At 39.6% G+C, this 24,638-nt stretch overlaps 1 protein-coding gene across 2 annotated transcripts in view; it reads right to left on the reverse strand.

The window, feature by feature from the left end:
* Positions 1 to 24,638, reverse strand: part of GABRB3 (gamma-aminobutyric acid type A receptor subunit beta3) — a 284,737-nt gene that overhangs the window by 46,121 nt on the left and 213,978 nt on the right. For both annotated transcript variants that reach the window (XM_069559183.1, XM_069559184.1), the window contains exon 5: positions 1,367 to 1,449. In XM_069559183.1, the coding sequence (XP_069415284.1) occupies positions 1,367 to 1,449 (83 nt within the window). The remainder of the gene's footprint in view (positions 1 to 1,366; positions 1,450 to 24,638) is intronic.

The following is a 24,638-nucleotide window of genomic DNA, read 5'->3' on the forward strand; positions in this document are numbered from 1 at the left end:
TCCAAAGTCCTTACAAGGACCCCAAGAATCCACAAAGCTGAACCGCTGTGTCTTGTAAGCGCATGCCCCCTTCCCTGCACACACAGGCTGTGGTTCAGACCAGCATGCTGTGTGCAGAGCTTACACGCCCTCTGAGGGTACATCCAAATCTTCAAGTGGCCCACTCTTCCATATATTTGCATCTTGACTTTAATAACATATGTGTAGTAAGGTCACCAGAAAATTGGGAGAATCCCTCTTCTGTTCAATTGCTTTAAAAAGGACCTTCCTGCCCATCCTCCACTTCAATTAAAGATTGTCGTAACAGAATCTACAGTCTCCAAGGCCACTCATTATGGTTCTCAGTTGAAACAGGAGCTGCTCTCTCACTTACATCCAAATTTGCCTTCCTGAAACTTTCAACTCCTTGGAGTTGTGTCCTCTGACCACACAGAAGCTACTTAACTTCCTAAAGTGGCCCTTCAACTATCAGCCCTTCATCTTTCCCTGAAGTCTGCATGCTAAATATCCCATGCATCCATCCTTCACCTTCGAAAAGCACAGCTCTCAGAAATCATGGTCGTCATGTTGTATGGAAGCAAGGGGCTTACTGAGAGGTCTAAACACCAGCCTGCCAGCGGGGCAGCTCCCAGCACTTCTCACCATACATGCGATAAATACATGGCAAAGTTAGTCATTTGCCATCCCCCCAAACTCAATACAAACGCTGACAACCTAAATCCACCTGAGGCTGATAAACTGGTCTAAAGTGGGCCAGGAGAAGACACAGTGGCAGCAGCCACATCTGGATATGCCAGGGATCAGGTCAGGGAGCAGGACACCTGCCTCTTAGACTATGTGGATGCAGCTCTTGCCCCTCACAAGAGAAGCGCTGCTCAACACTGAATTATCAAGAAGGCATCTGAATACTCTTCAAATGGAAGAAAATTGCCAAGATGTAGAAAGAGCTGGCTTGTAAAGCTGAGCTCCTAATGGGAAATGAGGTTTACTCCAACTGCAGAGGGTCCCAGGAGTACAGCAACTTGGGCAGGAGGAAGCACACTATGAGACACCGCCTCTCAGAGTTCATTTTCTTCTCACAGAAGAGACCGAGATGGAGAGCATTTGTCTTATTTTATTTCAGCACAGCAGACAGACTCCTGGTCAAATTAGAGTGGAGAACTCTTTATACTGAGCCTCTCTCTGTCTCTGTCTCTCTCTCTTGCCCTCTCTCTATCATGAAAGTAAAATTTGCAGAGTGAAGGATTAAACCTCTAATCTTTAAAACAGTTTAAAATTATGTCATAAAAAATTATATATGCCTTGCCAATTAAAGATAAGAAGGCCTAAAACACAAAGTGCATGAAAAAGCAATACAGATACACACAGCTTTCAATCTCCAGGGTGCAGTTCTGCTCATCCAAGGGGTATCTTCTCAGGTCCATCATGCATGCTGCGGTCGTCGTGATTCTGAAACACAGAGTAAGGGCAGATGGGAAGAGAAATACAGCAGAAAACTGCTTCTAGATAAACACTGAGTAACCAGGAGGTAGGACCCCTTTCCTCAAAGCATACCTGATTAAACATATTTCATGATATACACTAAATGAATAGCTTTTCATTATACTGCAGGCCAGCTTTATCCAAAAAAGCAACATATATGTAATTATAAAATTTTATCTTGTTAACTTTGGATGATCAGGGGCAGAGAAAGGGGCTTCTTAGGAAGCACTTAACCTTGAATTTTTATTCTGTCTCCTTGTCTAGTGACACTCTCACTTTTATTGCACAGAGAAAATATACCTGGTGGTAACACCCTTGATTTAGATTAAAACTGAATTCTTTGGCTTTCAGTGTGAAATATTCATGTAGCTCCCAGTCCATAGGCTACACTTTGGAACTCTGAGCCAAACTACACGTCGGAACTCTGAGCCAAACTACTTGCTTCTATTTTATTACAGTTGTCTGTTGGGCTAATAATACTCCAGGCCTTTTTACCCCAAGATCATCTATCTTTTCAAAGAGAATATTTGGCTTCCACATTATTGATTATGAATGAAAATTGAGTGGGTTAGTATCCCTTGAGGTCAGCTGCAACCATAGAAAGGATTTATATTGTGACCTAAGGTTAGTTAAGCTTCTACTGGGTAAAGGGTAAATCCACTGTACATGAAGATCAGAAACATTAAGTTCATTTCCTACTCTGCCAAAAGCCTCATTTTAGAGAAACCAACCTACTCAAAGCCTCTGTTGAAAATGCAATGATTAGGCTACCATGTTTTATTCTCTTTCTAGAATTCCCAGCCCTTCTGCACCACAGTCCCAGCTTATCATACTGGGCTGGGTCCCTGACTCAAGGACAGCCAGTAATGAGTTGACCAAGAGTCTAGGATGCAGCTTGGCAAAAGGCAAAACAGAGCTCAAGGAATTCCCTTTCATGGAGATGAATTAAAGATGAGAATAGAGCTGAATTTACAAGTTCATGAATTAGAGGTTCGTGATGCCGTTTTTGAACTGGAGAGTCAGGCATAGAAAGCATAAGAGAGGTGGAGACAGTGCAGAGAGTCAATGATAAGCAGACAGCAGCACTGAGGCTGGGCCACAGCACATAGCGTTGCGGGACATGCACAACACATCTCAGGGAACAGTAGCTCAGAGCTGATGGGGAAGCTGTGTAAATGGAAGCCTGGGCTGTGCTCATTCAGTGGTGAATCTTGAGCAGGAAGAAGTGAGAAAGTCTTCTCCTGAGATCCCTAGAGTTACACTGAACTTCCAGACATTTTAAGGTGCACCTTTCTCAAAGCCTAGTATTGAGCTTTCTCTGGACAGACTTCCATGTGAACATCATTCACAATAAACCTTCTACCACTTAGGCAACATGAGCAAGTTCTGTTGCAAAACACCTGTCAGACACCAGGCATGTGCCAATTATATTAGGGTTGTCTCACTGAACCTAAATGCAGGTGCTAAAGGAACAGAGTAAAGCATGTCCTTCTATTAGCACTGGGTTAAGCAGCAGGTTGAGGAAAATTCTAATTTCCAACGGCTGAGCAGTACAGTGAGGGAAAATACCAATCTATTTGGCAATGATGGGTCAATGCTATTTTTTGCTCTACAAATAGCATGCAAGTGCCATGCAGACATATGCTGTAAGATCCACACCGATGGTGAAAGCATGTCCTTTCCAAATGTCATAACACTTCCAATCATCATTCCAAAGAGTGGATTACATTCTATCCAAAGTCAACAAATAGCTCTTTGGTATATTTTTCTACAGCATCTGACTTCCTAGCCAACTGAAGAACAAGCCTCACACTTTGAAATTCTGACATGTTTCATGGCAGGCTGTCAACCCGACATCCATGCAAGACGCCTATAAGGCAAAATAAGAATAGAGTTCTGTTAAAATTACAAATTTTTATGAAGAGGAGAAAAAGATCTCTATTAGAAATGCTCAAATTTTAAAACTTTCTTACATGTTTTAGTACCTATTCACTTCATGAGTCAATAACCGAGATTACCATTTTTGTTTCTTTTCCTTTTTTGTTCCCAATTATCATCATTAAAACACATGCACACACACAAGCACACACACACATCCAAATTGTGTAGGGCCTCACATGCATTGTGACTTACGTAGAGTATTTCACAGGAATCACTGGAAATGGGAATCATGAAGCTAGTAGAATTGGTGAGTATCCTCAGCACAGCTGCTGTCCTGTCTTCCTCTGGTGTCATACTGACTATCATATGGAGTCCTGTTCCTACAGACTTGGGGAATAAGGTATAAACATCTATGTGCTACTCTTCTTCCTCTGGAAGAAATACACACAGAAAACCCTCTTGTGGTGGAAAGTTAAGTCATGAGAGCCTATTCACGACACAGTGGAAGAAAGAGGTCTTTACGCCATTGAGACAGAAAGGCAAGAAAAAAAGAAAGAGGGGAGAAGAGGGATCAAGAAGGGCAGAGCAGGCCAGAGCCTCCGCACCATCAACCACATTGACTAAACTCAGAACAGGTTTGGAGATTGGACTTTTGGAGTGAAATGACCAAATTTTGTACCCCAGGGACTTTGCCGAAGCCATAGGAGGGGATTTCATAGTCTACAGAACTGAGAACTCAAGTCTAGTTAATGAAGGTGGACCAAAGGCAGGGAAGCCCCCGTAGCATTCAAGTCTTAGTTGCATAATCCCTGACACGCAAGCTTGTGTGCACATGCACACAGGCATGTACATTTCATATTTTTTCTTATCACTTTTATTTGTCCTGAAAAGTGACTTTAACCAACAACCAGTTCCACTTCCATCTGAAAGCTGAGAATTCCACTCCTCTTTCTAAGAAACAGTGGTGAAGTCAATAAGAAATATTGGGTGAAGATTTCTCTCCAGTAGATCCTTTTTTTTTTTTTTCCAGTCATAGCATGCAGTCACATGTGCACTTTACATATGGTTGGCTGAGAGTTTGCTTTGTGCCCACGTCCGGACTCAGCACTTGAGTACTCATGCATTCCATCTCACAATGACCACGTTGTAGAGGTATTCTTCTTCTTCCCATTTTGAAGATGAGCAAACCAAGGCTTGGAAGAGTAAGGATGCTGGTCACGTACAATGCTCCTGAAGGCATGTGTGGCACTGAGATCCAGCCAGCCTGAAACCTGCATTCACTCGTCTATTTTCTTGATACCTCACCTGCTTTAAATTACAAAATATATTCAACTTTTAAAAGCCTACTTCTTTTTTTCAAAGAAGGGCAAGTATGGTATAGAAATATGTCATATGTACATATTTATGATATATATGATCACCGAAATATACACACACAGAAATTGTATCCATGTATATATATCATATATGTGACAAGTTGGAAATATGTAAAGGGAGAAAATAAATCTTTTAATGCTACACCTGCAGTAACAGCAGTGGTATTTTGCCCATTGTGGAATATGGTACAGTTTAGTAGGTACTCCTGTGTAACTGATATATCCCTAAAGATATGTTTAGCAGTCAAACGTATGAAAAATCAAGGAATAATTGTGTACTTTGTAAGGGAAGCATCATCTCAGCAAGTTTAAAATCTATAATGGAACACCTGCCATCTTTGGACACTGTCTAGAAACTACTTCTGGGAAGAACGGCTTTTAGCCGGTCAAAATGTTCTTACTTTATCAATTATATCAAGCCTATGAGATGTACTTTGGTGTCAGCACTTCAATTGTTAAAATCCCAACAATTAAAAAGTATAAGGGCAGATGCAAACTCTTCATGTCATGAAGAGTTTGTCAACCTGCACAAACACAGATTTCTCCACAGACCACTGGAGAGGCTGTGGTGTAAACACTGCTCTTGGCTGGTCAAGTACACATCTCCTATTGCCACCAACACTTAACTGAAATGCCAGCTCTTTGGCCAAAGTACAACAGTGCTCCCTGTCCTTGCTGGGAAAGGGGGACTCTGGGACCCACATCTACAGTGAATCACAAGGCAATATACACACTCTCCTCCCCACTTGCACAGATATTTTACATTCATGGTTAACACCGATAGAACAGAGGCTAAATGTCCTTGACAAGCTTTCTCAGAGGACTTGCAGAACCAAAGGATTTCAGTTCTGCTGTCTCTCCTCTCACCACCCATTTTAGTGTTGTCATTACACTCGGGACTGTTTATACTTAGAGTGTCCTTCCATTTGTTGACTTGCAGGTCCCTTGCTCATCCTTAGAGGGACCTGGAGAAGAGCTTCGTCCCCTGGAGCCATCAGTATTTAGAACATCAGCCACAGGCAAACAGCAGGTGTCCTGTAGATGTTCACTGAGCAAAAATGACTTTGAAAATATGGGAACCAGGAATAACAGGCAGAGCAGAACTCAAGGAAAATATGAAAAGAAAAAGAGGTGGCTTCGCCCTTCCTGGTTTCAATCCCCTAAATCTCAGAGCCAGAGGGGACGCTCACCCTCTTGCAAGCACTCCCAGTAGGAGCTCCGGCCTTACACTTTTACTGATACTCTGAGAGGCTCCCTGGGCTCACTGGTCAAGATCGTTGGGTGATACTCCATGTGCTGATAGCCTGGTGGTGTCTGTGAATCCTTTGATTACAGAAGAAATCCTCAGCAGGCTGATTTTCATGCTTGTGAGTTTTTCAGCTTCCATGCTCATGAGGATCACAGCAAAATGCTGCCATTGTTGAGGTCATGGCCTTTGAATTAAAATCTTGTTAAACAGGACCAGGAGCAAGTTAGCAGTGCCTCCTGTGTGACTTCTGGCTTGCACTGCTGCTGCTGCTAAGTCACTTCAGTCGTGTCCGACTCTGTGATGGCAGCCCATAGATGGCAGCCCACCAGGCTCCGCCATCCCTGGGATTCTCATTCTCCAGGCAAGAACACTTGCACTGGGGATGCTCAAATCTCTGAGAAGTTTGGCAATGGTTGCTATGATTTTCAAACAATATGGGCCAATTTTGTGCCCTGCTCTGTCTGACAGAATGTGTGGACTGACAGTCCCAAGCTGAGCCTCCAAGAGACATTTGAGCGTCTGCCTCTGCTGTGAAAAAGCCACGCTCAAACCAGTCGGCTGGTTCTAGGAGAGCTATTGACATAGGGAGCAGAGAACATCCATCCCTGGGTCTGTGGGGAAACCAGCCAGAATCCACAGAGAAGCTGGTTAATCACTCAGACACACAAGCAATGTGCACTTATTATCATGATAAAATAGGCTTTCTAGCTGTTTGTTATGCAGCAACACTGTGGCCATCATAGATAACAGATACAACACAAGTAGCTACACAATTGGCAAAGCATAAATTATCTTATAAAGAAATAGGCCTCATAACCTGATATTTCTCAGGGGTGCCATAAAACTATAAAGCCCTTAGTAGATAGCATTTTCCTATAACAAGACCATTTACTTCTGGATTTCAGCATAAATCCACTATTGTTGTATGAACATCAATTCTGGTAAAGTGAGTCGTTGTTATCAGGCAAATGACATGGACAGTCTTCTGATTTTCAAGCAATATGGTGATAAAGCAACTCAAAGACCAAAACTGGCAATAATGCTATAAGTCAGAACCAAAAGAAAAGTGTGTGTCAGAGCCTCAAGCACCTGCCAGGAATGGAAATGTCAGGGTAGATGACTGAGGTAGTCTCAAGGAAAACACTGAAGGTTCAACTCTCCAACAGGAAGGGAGAAACTATTTTGAGAGAATCAAAAAAGCACTTTGAGACTTTGAGTCTCCAAAACCATCTTGAGGAAAGTGAAAGAGGAGAGCGAAAAAGTTGGCTTAAAGCTCAACATTCAGAAAACGAAGATCATTTTTGGCATCCAGTCCCATCACTTCATGGCAAATAGATGGGGAAACAGTGGAAACAGTGTCAGACTTTATTTTTTTGGGCTCCAAAATCACTGCAGATGGTGATTGCAGCCGTGAAATTAAAAGACACTTACTCCTTGGAAGGAAAGTTATGACCAACCTAGACAGCATATTAAAAAGCAGAGACATTACTTTGCCAACAAAGGTCCATCTAGTCAATGCTATGGTTTTCCCAGTGGTCATGTGAGAGTTGAACTATAAAGAAAGCTGAGCACCAAAGAATTGATGCTTTTAACTGTGGTGTTGGAGAAGACTCTTGAGAGTCCCTTGGACTGTAAGGAGATCCAACCAGTCCATCCTAAAGGAGATCAGTCCTGGGTGCTCATCGGAAGGACTGATGTTGAAGCTGAAACTCCAATACTTTGGCCACCTGATGCAAAGAACTGACTCATCTGAAAAGACCCTGATGCTGGGAAAGACTGAAGACAGGAGAAGAAGGGGATGACAGAGGATGAGATGGTTGGATGACATCACTGATTCAATGGACATGAGTTTGGGTAGGCTCCAGGAGTTGGTGATGGGCAAGGAGGCCTGGCGTGCTGGAGTCCATGGGGTCGCAAAGAGTCGGACATGACTGAGTGACTGAACTGAACTGAACCATCTGGATCTAATGATTGCGCCTGGGTGGTGTAGGTGGTGTTTATATCTAGAAAGATAGCCACTAGCCACATACATGTGTGTGCATGCTCAGACATGTCTGACTTTTTGTGATCCATTGGACTGTATGTAGCCTGCAAGGCTCCTCTGTCCATAGAATTTCCCAGGCAAAAATACTGGAGTGGGTTGCCATTTCCCTATCGAGGGTATCTTCCTGACCCAGCGATCAAACCCGCATCTCTTGCCTCTCCTGCATTGGCAGGCAGATTCTTTACCACTTTGCCACTGGGGAAGCCCCTTTGCCTATTTATAATTAAATTTTAAATTAAGTAAAATGAAATCAAATTAAAAATTCAGTTCTTCTGAAGCACTGGCAAGCTTCCAAGTGTTCAGTGGTCACCTATGTGTTTATGCTAAGTTGCTTTGGTTCTGTCTGACTCTTTGCGACCCTATGGGCTGAAGCCTGCCAAGCTCCTCTGCCCATGGGGTTCTCCAAGCAAGAATACTGGAGTAGGTTGCCATTTCCTTCTCCAGTGGATCTTCCCAACCCAGGATCAAACCCGTATCCCTTGAGTCTCCTGCATTGCCCAGCAGGTTCTTTACCACTAGTGCCACCTGGGAAGCCCTCGTCACATATGGCTGGTGACTACTGTATGGGATGGTACAGATTCTAGAACATCTTCATCACCACGGTAAGTTCCACTAGAAAGGGTAAGAAACATGAGTCAGATAGGATGACAGACTGGCCCTGCCTGCTAAGGCAGCCTCCCAGCTCCTCTCCCCTCTTCCCTCTCCTTCTGCTTCTCTTCTCTCCCTCCCCTCCCTCTCCACCCCCAACCCAGCTTCCTCCCTTCTCCCCTCACCACCACAGCTTTAAAGGGCACACTCTAGTTGAAAGTGGTTGAGGGACACAGTCAAATGCACACAACCCATCACCTCCAAGAAAAGCCATTGCTGCTAGAGGCAGATATCCACAGGGCAGGAAAACAAGCATGCCAGAGCAGGAAGTGTCATTCAAGACTATTTAAAGTACCATACCTTGCATAAGACTTCATGGAAGATTGGGTTAACCAGCATTTCTAGGGGAGGACTTACTCAAAAAGAATGGTGACTAGACATAACAAAGGGAGTGCATTAACCTGACCTTCACACTTATATCCTAGGGACTAAAGCTCCCAACGTGAGCCTGAGACTGAAGGGGGCCAAGGTCACCATATTTAAAGTCTCACTAGAAAAATCACTTTGTCTCCATGGACTGGCCCATCTAAGGACTAACATGAATAAAACAAAGAGATATTCTATGAAGAGTATGTAAGCATCCAAAATGAAAGTTTAAAACTTGGGAAAATGTATGTCTGATTGTCAAAAAGAATGAATTCTCTTTAAAACAAAGACAGGAAGACAAAAGGAAAGAACATCCTAAGATGAAGACAAAGATAGATAGACAGTGTAAAACTGAGAAAAGAATGCAAGGAATCTCCGGGCAAGTGCTGAAGTGAAATCTATACTGAACACAGAGACAGCAGAACTGACACAGTTGCAAGTCATTTAATGACACAAATCACTGAGGGATCTTGTTAAAATGCAGATTTTGAGCAAGAGATCTGGGTAGGTCTGTAGTTCTGAATCTACCAGATGATGCTACTGTTGCTGGTCTGAGGACCACAGTCAGAGTGGGAAGGAGAGAATCAATTGTAAAACCTTCCTAAGAGCAGAGGAAGAAGACAAACCTTTGAAAACAGAGAGACACAAGACAGAAAATCGGTATGCAACTGAGTTTTATTAAACAAACCAAAACCAAACAGCATTCAAATAAGCGAGACAGAATTAAACATGAAACATACTTTTTTAGTTAGAGTAAAATATGCCTAACATACGATCTACCTTTTCTCACTTTGTAAGTGTACAGATCAGTGGCATTAACTATATTCATATCACCGTGCAACCATCAGCACTATCCATATTCAGAACTTCTTCATCTAAGAAAAAAACCCGCTATACCCACTAAACAATAACTCCTGATTAACTCCCCAGTAATAACTCCCAGTAACTCCCCAATAATCTCCCTTGGGGACCTGGTCACCTGGTGACTTCATTCTTACTTAGTTCACTTACCATAATGTTTTCACGGTATAGCATGTATCAGATTTCCAAACCTCTTTAAAGGTTGAAAATATTCCACTGCATGTATAAAACACATTCATTTTTCAGTGTACATTTGAGTTATTTCTCACATTTCAGTTGTTTCTTTTTGCCATTGTGAAAAATGCTGTGCTTAACATTAGTGTACAAGTACTTGTTGGAGTCTCTGCTTCTGCTTCTTTTGATAAATACCTAGAAATGGAATTGCTAGATTGTATGATAATTCTGTGTTCAGGTTTTTGAGAAGCAGTCATACTGATTTCCACAGTGGTTGAACTATTTTACATTTCAACAGCAGCACACAATGTTCCAATCACTCCATAACTGTCAACACTACATTTTCCCCCACTTTTTGATTATAGCTATCCTAATATATGTGGTATCACACCATGGTTTTGATTTTCAGTACTTTAGTGGCTAATAATACTAGGTATCTTTAGTGGCTAATAATAATAGGCCATTTGTATATCTTCTTTGGAGAAATAGTCTATTCAAGTCTTCTGCCGATTTTTGAACTGATCTCTTTTCTGTTGTTGACTTATAGTTCTCTATATATTCTTTTTTATACTAATTTATTTTTTATTGAAGGATAATTGCTTTATAGAATTTTGTTGTTTTCTGTCAAACCTCAACATGAATCAGCCATAGGTATACATATATCCCCTCCCTTGATATTAACTACCCTTCTCTATGATTTGCAAATACTTTATCTAAGTCTACAAGCTGTCTTTTCTCTGTCAGTTCTGCTCTTTGGTGCAGATATGTCTTTAATTTTGATGTAGTCCAGTTTATCTAATTTTTTTCTTCTCTTGCCTGTGCTTTCATGTCATAACCAAGAAATTATTGCCAAATCCATGTCATGAAACTTTTCCTCTATCTATGTCTTCTAAGAATTTTATACTTTTAGCTCTCACATTTACATCTTTGATCCATTTCAAGTTTATTTCCATATATGATATAAAGTATAAGGTAGGCATTCAACTTTACTCTTTTACATATGAATACCAAGTTTCCCCAGCAATATTTGTCGAACCACACTCCTTTATTCATTGAATAGTCTTCCACCCCTGATGCAAGACTATTTCATTTCAATATATACACAAGAGTATACTTCTGGGCTCTCTACTTTATTTCATTGGCTGATGTCTGTTCTTATGCAAATGCAATGCTATTTTGTTATCATCAGTCAGTTCAGTCGCTCAGTCCTATCTGATTCTTTGCAGCCCCATGGACTGCAGCACACGAGGCCTCCCTGCCCATCACCAACTCCCGGAGCTTGCTTGACTTCATGTCCATAGAGTGCCATCCAACCATCTCATCCTCTGTCGTCCCCTTCTCCTCCCGCCTTCAATCTTTCCCAGCATCAGGGTCTTTTCCAATGAGTTAGCTCTTCGCATCAGGTAGCCAAAATATTGGAGCTTCAGCTTCAGCATCAGTCCTTCCAATGAATATTCAGGACTGATTTCCTTTAGGATTGACTGGTTTGATCTCCTCATAGTCCAAGGGACTCTCAAGAGTCTTCTCCAACACCACAGTTCAAAAGCATCAATTCTTTGGCACTCAGCCTTCTTCTTCACGGTCCAACTCTCACATCGATGCATGACTACTGGAAAAACCAAAGCTTTGACTATATGGACATCATAGCTCTGACTATGAGAACTCATTGCTCTGACTATGAGAACCCCATGAAGAGTATGAGAAGGACAGGTATTAGTTCTTTATATGTTTGGTAGAATTCCCCTGTAATGCTGTCCAGTCTTGGACTTTTGTTTACTAGCTTTTAAAAAGTATTACCATAATTCTATTTCACTTCAAGTGATCAGTCTGCTCAAGTTATCTGTTTCTTCCTGATTCAGTCTTGGCAGGTTATATGTTCTAGACATTTGTCTATTTCTTCTAGGTTATCCAATTTGTTGGCATAAAATTTTCTTTAATATATTCTTACAATTTTTTATCTCCATGATATTGGTTGTTATTAATATTTCTCATCTTTCAATTATTTCTTTATTTCAGTTCTTTCTCTTTATTTCTAAAAAAGATAGTTTCAAACAGTTCTTGGTTTCACTGATATTTTCTATTTTTTTAATCACTAATTTATTCATTTTCTCTTTGATTGTTTTTATTTCTCTCCTTCCACTCAGTTTGAGCTTTGTTTGATCTTCTTTTACTAATTCCTAGAGGCGGTAGGGTAGTTTTTTAGAGATTTTTCTTGTGTTGCTATAAACTTTTCTGTTAAAACTGCTTTTGCTTCACCTGTAGATTTTGAAAAGTTATGTTTCCATCTGCATTAGTCTCAAAGTACTTTCTAATTTCCTCTCGGACTTGTTCGTGGATGCACTGGCTTTGTAGCAGCACATTTTTTTGTCTCCATATGTTTGTCATTTTCCCATTTTTCTTTCTAAAATTGATTTCTAGTTTCATAAGGCTATGGTTAGAAAATGTTTGCTATATTAATAATCTCTATCCTCTTAAATTTGTTTTGGAGACCTAGTATGTGATTTATCTTGGAGACATTTCCACATGTATTTGAAAAGAGTGTATATTTTGCTCTTTGGAATGTAACATCCTATAGATATTATTAAGTCCTACTAGTCAATAGTGTCATTTAAGATCCCTGTTGGCTTACGGATTTCTTTCTGAATGATCTGTCCATTGACATCAGCGGGGTGTTATTACTGTGTTTTGTCAACTTCTCTCTTTATGTCTATTAATATTTGCCTTATATATCTAGGTGCTACTGAATTGCATCCATATATGTTAACAACTGTACAATAACAGTCTCTTCTTATATTGATCCCTTTATCATTATAAAATTTCCTACTTTTGTTTGATATGAGTATTGCTACCCCTATCTTCTTGGCCTTTGCATTCGAATGAAATTTCTTCTTTCATCCCCTCACCTTCCATCTGTGTGTCTTCAGCTCTGAAGGGAGTCTTTTATAGGCAGCATACAAAGGGACCTGTTTTAAAATCCAATAACGCACTCTGTGTCTTTTGATTGGAGCCTTTAGTCCACTGACATATAAAGTTGTTATGAAAAGGAATGCATTAATATAATGTTTACTGCCATTTTATTGCTTATTTTCTAGTTGTTTTTAGTTATTCTCTATTCATTTCTTCTTTTTATTTCCTTGTGGTTTAATCAGTTCCTTCAGTAGTTGTTTGGGTACCTTTCTGTTCGGTTTTTGTGTATCTACTGCAGGTTTTTGATTTGAAGTTACCAAGGGGTTCATATATGTTGACATAAAACTATACTTGTTTTAAACAGGTAGTCACTTAAGTTAAAGCATATTCTGAAATAAGTACATTTTTTACTGCTCTCCCCCCCATTTTGTGTTTTTGAGGCCATATTTTACATCTTCATGTCTACCCCTTAACTGTTTATTGCACTTACACAATTATACTTTTATAATTTTTCATCTTTTCATGTTTCTACTGTTTAAGTGGTGGATCCTCAGTTCTTACTGTACAATTGCCTTTCCTAATGTGAATTTCCCTTTCCTATAGATTCTAACTTATTTTCAACTTAGAGAAGACGCTTCACGTTACTTTTACTGTAGGTTTAGTGTTGATAAACTCTTTTAGTTTCTGCCTGTCTGCTTGAGAAGTTATCTCTCTTTCTGTTCTAAATGATAATCTTGCTGGCTACAGTATCCCAAGTTGCAAGATTTCTTTTTTAGCATGAATATACCATGTCACTTCCTTCTGGCCTACAAAGTTTCTGAAGAGAAATTAGCAGACCGCTTTATGGGCATTCCCTTATAAGTGACTCTTCTCCAGTTGCATTTAGAATTCTTGCTTTATGTTTAATTTTTGCCATTTTAAGTACTATATGCCTTTATGTTGGGTCTGTTTGGCTTCATCTTGTTTGAGATCCTCTGTGCTTCCTGTACCTGAATGTCTGTTTACTTCTTCACATTTGATCACTTTTAGTCATCATTTCTTCTCATATATTTTCAATCTCTTCTCTTTTTCTGCTCTTTCTGGGACTCCCATAATGTGAATGTTGGTATACTTCATATTACCTCAGAAATCTCTTAAATGCTTTCAGTTTTTAATGTGTTTCTTTTTCTAATCGGGTGATTTCCATTATTCTATTTTTCAGATCACTTATGCTTTTTCTGTGTCACTTAAAAGTTCGCTATTCATTCCTTTTTTTTTAATTTCAGCTGTTGAACTATTCATTTCTAATTGAGAGTAGTTTTCACTGTGTTTATCTCTTCTTTTCGCTAGATAACTTAGTCATCTTATTATCAAAGCTTTGAATTTTTATATGGTAAATTGTTCATTTCTGTTTCATTCTTTTTTCAGGGATTTTCTCTTGCTCTTTCAATTGAGAGCGATTATTTCCTATGCCTTTTCATTTTGCTTAGCTTTCTCTGCTTTTATGAATTTAGTTGAAACAGTTACCTATTGCACTCCTAAAAGGGTGTTCTTATGTGAAACCATTCCTATAGAGAATGAGTATGTGCGATGCCTTCGATGGGAGAGCTGGATTTGAGCTGGGTGCAGAGCACATTTTTCCTCGGGCTGTACTGGTAGCTATCACCTTGGTAGGTGACGGGGTCAGAGGTGCAGGGACTAGAGCTGACACTGGGTGTGTGGAGGAGATCCCCCTCTGTGCAACAGTCACCATCGCCCTATGAGAAGCCGGGTCAGATTCCAGGTCACTGTAGTGGAAGCCCCAAGAGTTACACCTGACCTGGCTCTTTTTATTTAGGAGTATGATTTTACCTCTTCCTTCACCAAGACCTTTGCCCCTGGGGGGGTCATTGCTAAAGCAAGTAGGGCCCACACTGCATGTGCTCTACTCTGATGCAGCTTGTGTGCAAGCCCCCTTTGTCCCTCAACATCAGTCACTGTACCTAGCCTCAGCTACCTCCATCCTCTTACAGAATAGCTCCACAGGGCTGGTAAGGTCCATGTGGACTCTTTACATGTATGGGCTGGTGAGCTCTGGTAGTGTGGCCATCATCAGAGATCTGGGCTGCTTCTGATGCTTTTCCTGAGTAAGTGCCAACAATGTTGGCTGCTGCTTCACCCAGGCTCTGCCCTGGGACTATGTCATTTCTGCATCTGAGGGTTGAGTCTTTCCCTAGTCATGGCTGCCCCAAATACAGTGCATGTTGCAATATGGAAAAAGTGGAGCAAGAAAGCTCACACTACTTGGGGCATGTGACATTGGTCATGGGAAACACAGGAGCCAGTGAAGTCGACCTCTCTCTTCTGCCTCAGATGCAGGCCAGTGTATGAGCTCCTCACAGGTGAGATTTCGGCATCTGATCACCCTCCTGTTAGTCTCAGCAGTCCTCCAACCAGCCAAGGGGGCTTGTCTCCCTAGCACAGGGTCCCAGGACTGTGGTTTGCACTGCTCACCCTCCAAGGTGGGTGTCTGACAATGTAATGCCCTTTTTCCTTTAAGTCCCCTCTCAGGGGCACAAATTCTGACCTGATTACTCTTCTTCCCTTCCTTGCTGATTATGTGTGTATCTTTCTTATAGTCTTCTTCCAATCTCCAGCTGGTTTTGCATGATACTTGTTCCACATGTAGAGATATTTTTGATGTGTTCCTGGAAGGAGGTGAGCTCCATGTCCTCTCACTCTGACTTGTACTCTTAGATCCTTCCCTACTCCCCCATACTCTGCAACTGATTTTTCATATGTTGATTTTGAAAATTTCAGTTTTACTAAATTTGTTTTTTAGACGTAACAGTTCTTGGGGCAGGGGGTTGTTGCATGGAATCTCTAGGTTCTTTACAAAGACTATATCATTTGCACATAATTTTACTTCTTACTTTCCAGTAAGAAGAAATATGGAATAAGCAGGAATCCTTGACTTGTTATTCATCTTATGGGGAAACATTTTACATATTCACAAATGAATATGATATTGTAAGTTTTTCATAATAGGCATTATCATGAGGAAGTTTCCTTCTAGTTCTAGCTCTTCATGTATTTTTATCACAAAAAGGTAACAAATTATGTCAAGTGCTTTTTCTGCTTCAGTTGAAGATGACCATGTGTTTTCTAACTCATTTTGTTAATGCTCTCTTCCCATGTTGAACCATTCTTGCATCCCATGGTTAAAATCCACTTTGCTCATAGGATATGCTGCTGAATTTTCTAATGTTTTATTGAGGATTTAAATTAATATCTGTAGGAGATATTGGTTTGTGGTTTTCTTTTCATGTAAGACCTTTGGTTTTGGTATCAGGGTAATGTCAGCCTCACAGAATGTGTAAGGAAGCATTCTTTTCTCTAGTTTGGTGAAAGAGTTCAACTTTACCTTAACAGAGGTTAATCCTTCTTTACATGTTTGGTAGATTTCACCAAACTTATATGCAGAGTATATCATATGAAATGCCAGGCTGGATGAAGCATAAGCTGGAATCAATATTTCCAGGAGAAATATCAATAACCTCAGGTATGCAGATGACACCACCCTTATGGCAGAAAGTGAAGAGGAACTGAAGATCCTCTTGATGAAAGGGAAATAGGAGAGTGAAAAAGTTGGCTTAAAACTCAACATTCAGAAAACTAAGATCATGGCATCTGGTACATCACTTCATGGCAAATAGATGGGGAAACAATGGAAACAGTGAGAGACTTTATTTTCTTCAGCTCCAAAATCACTGCAGAAGGTGACAGCAGCCATAAAATTAAAAGATGCATGCTCCTTGGAAGAACAGCTATGACAAACCTAGACAGCATATTAAAAAGCAAAGACATAACTGCCAACAAAGGTCCATCTAGTCAAAGCTATGGTTTTTCCAGTAGTCATGTATGGATGTGAGAGTTGGACCATAAAGAAAGCTGAGTGCTGAAAAATTGATGCTTTTGAACTATGGTGCTGGAGAAGACTCTTGAGAGTCTCTTGGACTGTAAGGAGATCAAACCAGTCAATATTAAAGGAAATCAACCCCGAATATTCATTGGAAGGACGGATGCTGAAGCTGAAGCTCCAACACTTCAGTCACCTGATATAAAGAACTGACTCATTTGAAAAGACCCTGATGCTGGGAAAGATTGAAGGCAGGAGGAATAGTGGACGATAGAGGATGAGATGGTTGGATGGCATCACTGACTCGATGGACATGAGTTTGAGCAAGCTTGGGGAGTTGGTGATGGACAGGGAGGCCTGGTATGCTGCAGTCCACGGGATTGCAAACAGGACTGAGCTACTGAACTGAACTGAGAATTCATCAGTGAAGCCATTTGGTCCAGGGCTTATTTGTTAAGAGGTCTTTGATTACTGACTCAAATGCTACATTATAGTTCTGCTCAGATGTTCTACTTCTTCATGATTTAGTTTTGGTAGGTTGTATATTTCTAAGAATTTGTCTTGTTTCATCTAGGTTATCTACTTTTTTGGCGTGTAATTTTTCATAGTATCCTCTTATAAAGTTTTTTATTTCTATATAATTGGTAGAAATTGTCCACTTTCATTTCTGTTGTTAGCTATTTCAGTTTTCTTTTTCTTAGTCTATTTAACTAAAGGTTTCTCTATTTTGTTGATCTTTTCAATGGGTCAAATTTTGGTTTCTCTGACCTTTCTACATAGTTCTATTACTCTTTTATTTATTTTGTTCTACTCTTATTTTATTCTTCTTGCTAACTTTGGTTCTAATTGGCTCTTTGTTTTTAGTTCGTAAAGGCAAAGTTGAATTCCTTTTATTGGATGTGTACCCAGGTATAAATTTCCTTCTTTGCACTGTTTCCCTGTGCAAAGTTTTAGTATCATAGTAGAACTGTCCATTTTTTCCTTTCAGTTCTGTGACAGTTTGTTTCATATCTTTTGGAGTTCTAATGTTTGGTGCACATAAGTTTATATGTGTCTTATTTTCTTAGAGAATTGACTCATCATTGTATGGTTTTCTTCTTTGTCTCTTATTCATCTTTGACTTAAAGCATACATGTTCCATAGTAATATAGTCATTTCAGCTCTCTTCTGATTCCTATTTGTATGGAGTACATTTTTCACTCCTTTACTTTAAATTTGTTTAATCTTTAGAGTTTTAGATCTAAAGTGAGTCTCTTATAGATAGCAGAGAGATAGATCCTGTTTTATTTTTTATGCATTATGCCAGTCTCTAGTTCTTCTATGAGGAGTTTAATTTATTTGCATTTAAAGTCATTACTGATAAGCAAAGACTTAATTCTGCCTCTTTTGCTACTTGTTTTTTGTAGATCCTACAGTCTTTTATTCTTCCACCTTTTTTTTCTTTTCTGTTGAGTTGATTTTTTTTGTTTGTCTGTTTTGATTCCCTTCTCATTTTCTTTGTGTATATCTTAGTAATTTTCTTTATGGTTCTCATGGGGATTATATATAACATCTTAAAATGATAATAGTCTAATTTTAATTGGCATTAGATTTACTTTAACCACAAAGGTGCTTTGCACCCTTCATGCTATTAACATTATAAATTGCATCTTTTTACATTATGCACCTAATAACATAATTTATAATTATTTTTATGCTCATCTTTTAAATAATGTAGAAAACAAGGAGCAAAGTTACAAACAAAAGTAAAATAATACCAGCCTTATTTACCTTTACTCAGTTCAGCTCAGTCGCTCAGTCGTGCCCAACTCTTTGCGACCCCGTGAATCGCAGCACGCCAGGCCTCCCTGTCCATCACCAACTCCCGGAGTTCACTCAGACTCATGTCCATCGAGTCAGTGATGCCATCCAGCCATCTCATCCTCTGTCGTCCCCTTCTCCTCCTGTCCCCAATCCCTCCCAGCATCAGAGTCTTTTCCAATGAGTCAACCCTTCTCATGAGGTGGCCAAAGTACTAAAGTTTCACCTTTAGCATCATTCCTTCCAAAGAAATCCCAGGGCTGTTCTCCTTCAGAATGGACTGGTTGGATCTCCTTGCACTCTGAGGGACTCTCAAGAGTCTTCTCCAAAACCACAGTCCAAAAGCATTAATTCTTCGATACTCAGCTTTCTTTATAGTCCAACTCTCACATCCATACATGACCACTGAAAAACCATAGCCTTGACTAGACGGACCTTTGTTGGCAAAGTAATGTCTCTGCTTTTGAATATGCTATCTAGGTTGGACATAACTTTTCTTCCAAGGAGTAAGCGTCTTTTAATTTCATGGCTGTACTCACCATATGCAGTGATTTTGGAGCCCAAAACTATAAAATATGACACTGTTTCCACTGTTTCCCCATCTGTTTGCCATGAAGTGATGGGACAGGATGCCATGATCTTCGTTTTCTGAATGTTGAGCTTTAAGCCAGCTTTTCACTCTGCACTTTCACTTTCATCAAGAGGCTTTTTAGTTCCTCTTCACTTTTTGCCATAAGGGTGGTGTCATCTGCATATGAGGTGATTGGTATTTCTCCTGGCAATCTTGATTCCAGCTTTTGATTCTTCCAGCCCAGTGTTGCTCATTATGTACTCTGCATATAAGTTAAACAAGCAGGGTGACAATATACAGCCTTGACATACTCCTTTTCCTATTTGGAACCAGTCTGTTGTTCCATTTCCAGTTCTAACTGTTGCTTCCTGACCTGCATACAGATTTCTCAAGAGGCAGGTCAGGTGGTCCGGTATTCTCATCTCTTGAAGAATTTTCCACAGTTTATTGTGGTCCACACAGTCAAAGGCTTTGACATAGTCAATAAAGCAGAAATAGATGTTTTTCTGGAACTCTCTTGCTATTGTGATGATCCAGCAGATGTTGGCAATTTGATCTCTGGTTCCTCTGCCTTTTCTAAAACCACCTTGAACATCTGGAAGTTCATGGTTCACGTATTGCTGAAGCCTGGCTTGGAGAATTTTGAGCATTACTTTACGAGCATGTGCTGCTGTTGCTGCTAAGTCACTTCAGTCATGTCCAACTCTGTGCAACCCCATAGACAGCAGCCCGCCAGGCTCCCCCATCCTTGGGATTCTCCAGGCAAGAATACTGGAGTGGGTTGCCATTTCCTCCTCCAATGCATGAAAGTGAAAAGTGAAAGTGAAATCACTCAGTCGTGTCTGACTCTTAGTGACCCCATGGTCTGCAGCCCACCAGGCTCCTCCATCCATGAGATTTTCCAGGCAAGAGTACTGGAGTGGGGTGCCATTGCCTTCTCCGACTAGCATGTGAGATGAGTGTAATCGTGCGGTAGTTTGAGCATGCTTTGGCATTGCCTTTCTTTGGGATTGGAATGAAAACTGATCTTTTTTGGTCCTGTGGCCACTGCCAAGTTTTCCAAATTTGCTGGCATATTGAGTGCAGCACTTTCACAGCATCATCTTTCAGGATTTGAAAGAGCTCAACTGGAATTCCATCACCTCCACTAGCTTTGTTTGTAGTGATGCTTTCTAAGGCCCACTTGACTTCGCATTCCAGGATGTCTGGCTCTAGGAGAGTGATCACACCATCATGATTGTCTTGGTCTTGAAGATCTTTTTTGTACAATTCTTCTGTGCATTCTTGCCACCTCTTCTTAATATCTTCTGCTTCTGTTACCTTTACTAGATATCTTTATATCTTCATACAACTTCAAGTTATTGTATAGTATTCCTTCATTTTAACCTGAAAGTCTCCCTCCAGGCTTGGGGCAGGTCTGGTGGTAATAAAGTCCCTCAGCTCTGGTGTTTGTTTTTAATTCCTTCCTTGATCCTTCTGTTTTTTCTCTTTTCTTTTTTTATCAAAGTAAAGTTGATTTATAATGTTCTAGTAGTTTCAAGTACACCCTTAAGTTTTGTGTATCTGGAAATTTATGAATTAGTCCTATTTTTATAATTTAAGTATAGTTACTGTACAATAAGTTATAGGTGTACAATGTAGTAATTCACAATTTTTAAAGGTTATACTCAATTTATAACTATTAGAAGATATTGGTTATACCTCCCATTCTGTACAATACAGCCTTGTAGCTTACTTTATACCTAAGAGTGTGTGCCTCTTACGCCCCTACCCTGTATTGCCCATAACCCTTCCTTCTCCCTAGGGGTCACCACTAGTTTGTGCTCTGTATCTGCTCCTCATTTTTGAAGGACAGTTTTGCCAGACAACTCTGGCAAAATTCAGAAACACAGAATTCTCTTTTGAAAAGTTTTGTCTCTACGTATTAAATATTTAATCATGCCACTGCTGTCTGGCCTCCAAGGTTTCATATGAAGAACTGACTGATAATCTTCTCTGAGGCTCCCATATTTGGAACAAGCTATTTCACTCTTAACGGTTAAGATTCTGTTTGTGGTTGTTCACCGCTTTGATTGTTTCTGACTTAGTGTGGTCCTCTAAGTTCATCCCACTTGGGGGTTCACTGAATTTCTTGGATTTGTAGGTTCATGTTTTTCATCAATTTTGGGAAGATTTGGCCAATATTTACCCAGTCTCTGCCTCTTTCTCACTCTCATCTCTTGAGACTCATAATACACATCCCAATGCCTTTGACACTCTCTCACTTTCCTTAGTTTCTAGTCATTCTTCTTCAGCCTTTTTTTTTCCTTTTCTGTTAATCAGACACAACAAATTTGCTGATTTTTATCTTTCAAATATCCTCAAATTTGCTGATTTTTCCTTCTGCCTGTTCATGTCTGCCAATACATACATCTAGAGAATGCTTCACTTCAAGTATTGTATTTTTCAGCTTCAATAATTTCTACCTTATTTTCTAACTTATTCATGTATCATTTTCCCAATTTCCTTAATTTTTGTGTTTTTCCTTAGCTTTTTTAAGCATAATTAAGTAGTGTCTGGATCTACTCAAGAATAATTGCTGTCAACTTATTTTGTTCCTTTTAATGGGTCTTGTTGTCCTATATATCTTGTGACTTTTTTCTTGAAAATTGGACATTATTATAATGTTTAAACCTGAAAATCAGATTTTTCTCCTTCCCTAGGATTTGCTGTCTTTTCTTAAGACTTTAGTAGTCCATTTGCTTTGAGATACACCTAAACTTTTTTTAAAAATAGAATATTACTTGTCAAGTGTAATCAGAAAAGTCTCTGTTTTATTAGTTCATGTTCAGCTATTGTTTTAACAAAGACTTCTTTGAATGTTACAAACTAAAACAAAACAAAAACCCAACAACAAAAAAAAAAAACCCAAAACAAACAGAAATGAGACACAAGAGCTACCTCTCCCAGCCTTCCAGCGGCACATTACTTCACCACTCAGGTAGGATGGCTCTGAGCCTAGTGATCATTGAAGGCGAAAACCTAAGGTGTACTCAGGGTTTTCTAAGCATCTGTCTTGCCTGGGAATATGCATGGCTTTCTAAATTCTTCTGTATCTATGGCTGCTTTTTAAACATTTTCATTGGAATATAGTTGATTTACAATGCTGTGTTAGTTTCAGGTGTACAGCAAAGTGATATTATCAGTTATACATATACATATATCCACTCTTTTTAAAAGATATTCTTCTCATACAGGCCATTAGAGCATTGACCAGAATTTCTTGTGGTATACAGCAGGTTCTTATTATTTATCTATTTTATATATAGATATATATTGACATATGTATATAAGTCAATCTCAGTTTCCCAATTTATTCCTCACTCCCTTATTCCCTGGTAACCGTAAGTTTGTTTTCTACATCTGTGACTCTACTTCTACTTTATAAATGAGTTGATTTGTACTTTTTTTTTTAGATTTCACATATAAGTGATATATATTTGTCTTTCTGTGTCTGACAGTATGACTGTCGGTATGACAATCTCTAGGTCCATCTAAGTTGCTGCAAATGGCATTACTTTGTTCTTTTTTTTTTAATAGCTAATATTCTATTGTGTATATGTACCATATTGCCTTTATCCATTTCTCTGTTGATGAATATTCAGGTTGCTTCCATGTTCTGACTATCATACATAGTGTTACAATGAACACTGGGATGCATGTATCTTGTTGAATTATGGTTTTCTCCAGGTATGTGCCCAGGAGTGGAATTGCTGGATCATTTGGTAGTTCAATTTTTAATTTTTTAAGGAACCTCCATACTGTCTGCCATAGTGGGTCTACCAATTTCATTCCCACCAAGAGTGGAAGAAGGTACCCTTTTCTCCACACCCACCGCAGCATTTATTATTTGCAATTTTGACAATGGCCATTCTGTTTGATGTGGTGATACCTCACTGCAGTTTTGATTTGAATTTCTCAGATAGTGATACTGAGACTCTTTTCATGTGCTTTTTGGCCATTTGTATGTCTTCTTTGGAGAAATGTCTATTTACATCTTTTGTCCACTTTTCAATAGGTGTTTTTTTGGTGTTTTTTTTTTTTTTTTTTTAATATTGAGCTGAATGAGCTCAATCAGCTTTGTGTATTTTGGAGATTGATCTCTTGTCAGTTGCTTTATTTACAAACATTTTCCTCTATTCTCAGCATTGTATTTTTGTTTTGTTTTCCTTTAATGTGCAAAAGCTTTTAAGTTTAACTAGGTACTGTTAGTTTTTATTTTCATTGCTCAAAGAGATGGGACAAAAAAGATCCTGCTGTAGTTTATGTCCAAGAGTGTTTTCCTGATCTTTTCTTTTAAGAGTTTTATGGTGTTCAGCCTTATATGTAGTTCTATAATCTGTTTTGAGTTAATTTTTGTGCATGGTGTCAGAGAGTGTTCTGGTTTCATTCTTTTACATGCAGCTGTCCAATTTTCCAATATCACTTACTGAAGAGACTGCCTTCTCTCCACTGTATATTCTTACCTCTGTTATCATAGATTAGGTAATCATAAGTGTGTTGGTTGATCTCTGGGCTTTCTATCAAGTGCCATTGGTTAATGTTATTATGCCAGTACCATACTGTTTTCATAACTGTAGCTTTGCAGTATACTTCAATGTGAGGGCACCTGACTTTTCCAGTTCCTCTTTTCTTTCTCAAGATTGCTTTGGCTATCAAGATCTTTCATGTTTCCATATAAATTGTAAAACTTTTTGTTCTAATTTTGTGAGAAGTGCCATAGGTAATTTGGTAGGTATTGTATTGAATCTCAGAGAAGTCAATGGCACCCCACTCCAGTACTCCTGCCTGAAAAATCCCATGGATGGAGGAGCCTGGAAGGCTGCAGTCCATGGGGTCACTGAGGGTCGGACCCGACTGAGTGACTTCACTTTCACTTTTCACTTTCATGCGTTGGAGAAGGAAATGGCAACCCACTCCAGTGTTCTTGCCTGGAGAATCCCAGGGACAGGAGAGCCTGGTGGGCTGCCGTCTATGGGGTCACACAGAGTTGGACAGGACTGAAGTGACTTAGCAGCAGCAGCAGCAGCAGCATTGAATCTGTATATTGCTTTGTGCAGAATAGTCATGTTCACAATATTGATTCTTCCAACTGAAAACATGATATATCACTCCATCTGTCTGTGCTGTCTTTTATTTCTTCCATAGTATCTTAGTTTTATGAGTATAGGTCTTTTGCCTCCTTAGGTTGGTTTACTCCTAGGTATTTTATTCTTTCTGTTGCAATGGTAAATAAGACTGGTTTCTTAATATCTCTTTCTGATCTTTCAGTGTTAATGTATACAAGAGATTTTTGAGTATCAATTTTGCATCCTGTGACTTAACCAAATTCATTGAGGAGTTCTAGCTTTCTGGTCACATCT

Source organism: Ovis canadensis, chromosome 18, assembly GCF_042477335.2.
Source record: "Ovis canadensis isolate MfBH-ARS-UI-01 breed Bighorn chromosome 18, ARS-UI_OviCan_v2, whole genome shotgun sequence".
NCBI lineage: Eukaryota > Metazoa > Chordata > Mammalia > Artiodactyla > Bovidae > Ovis > Ovis canadensis.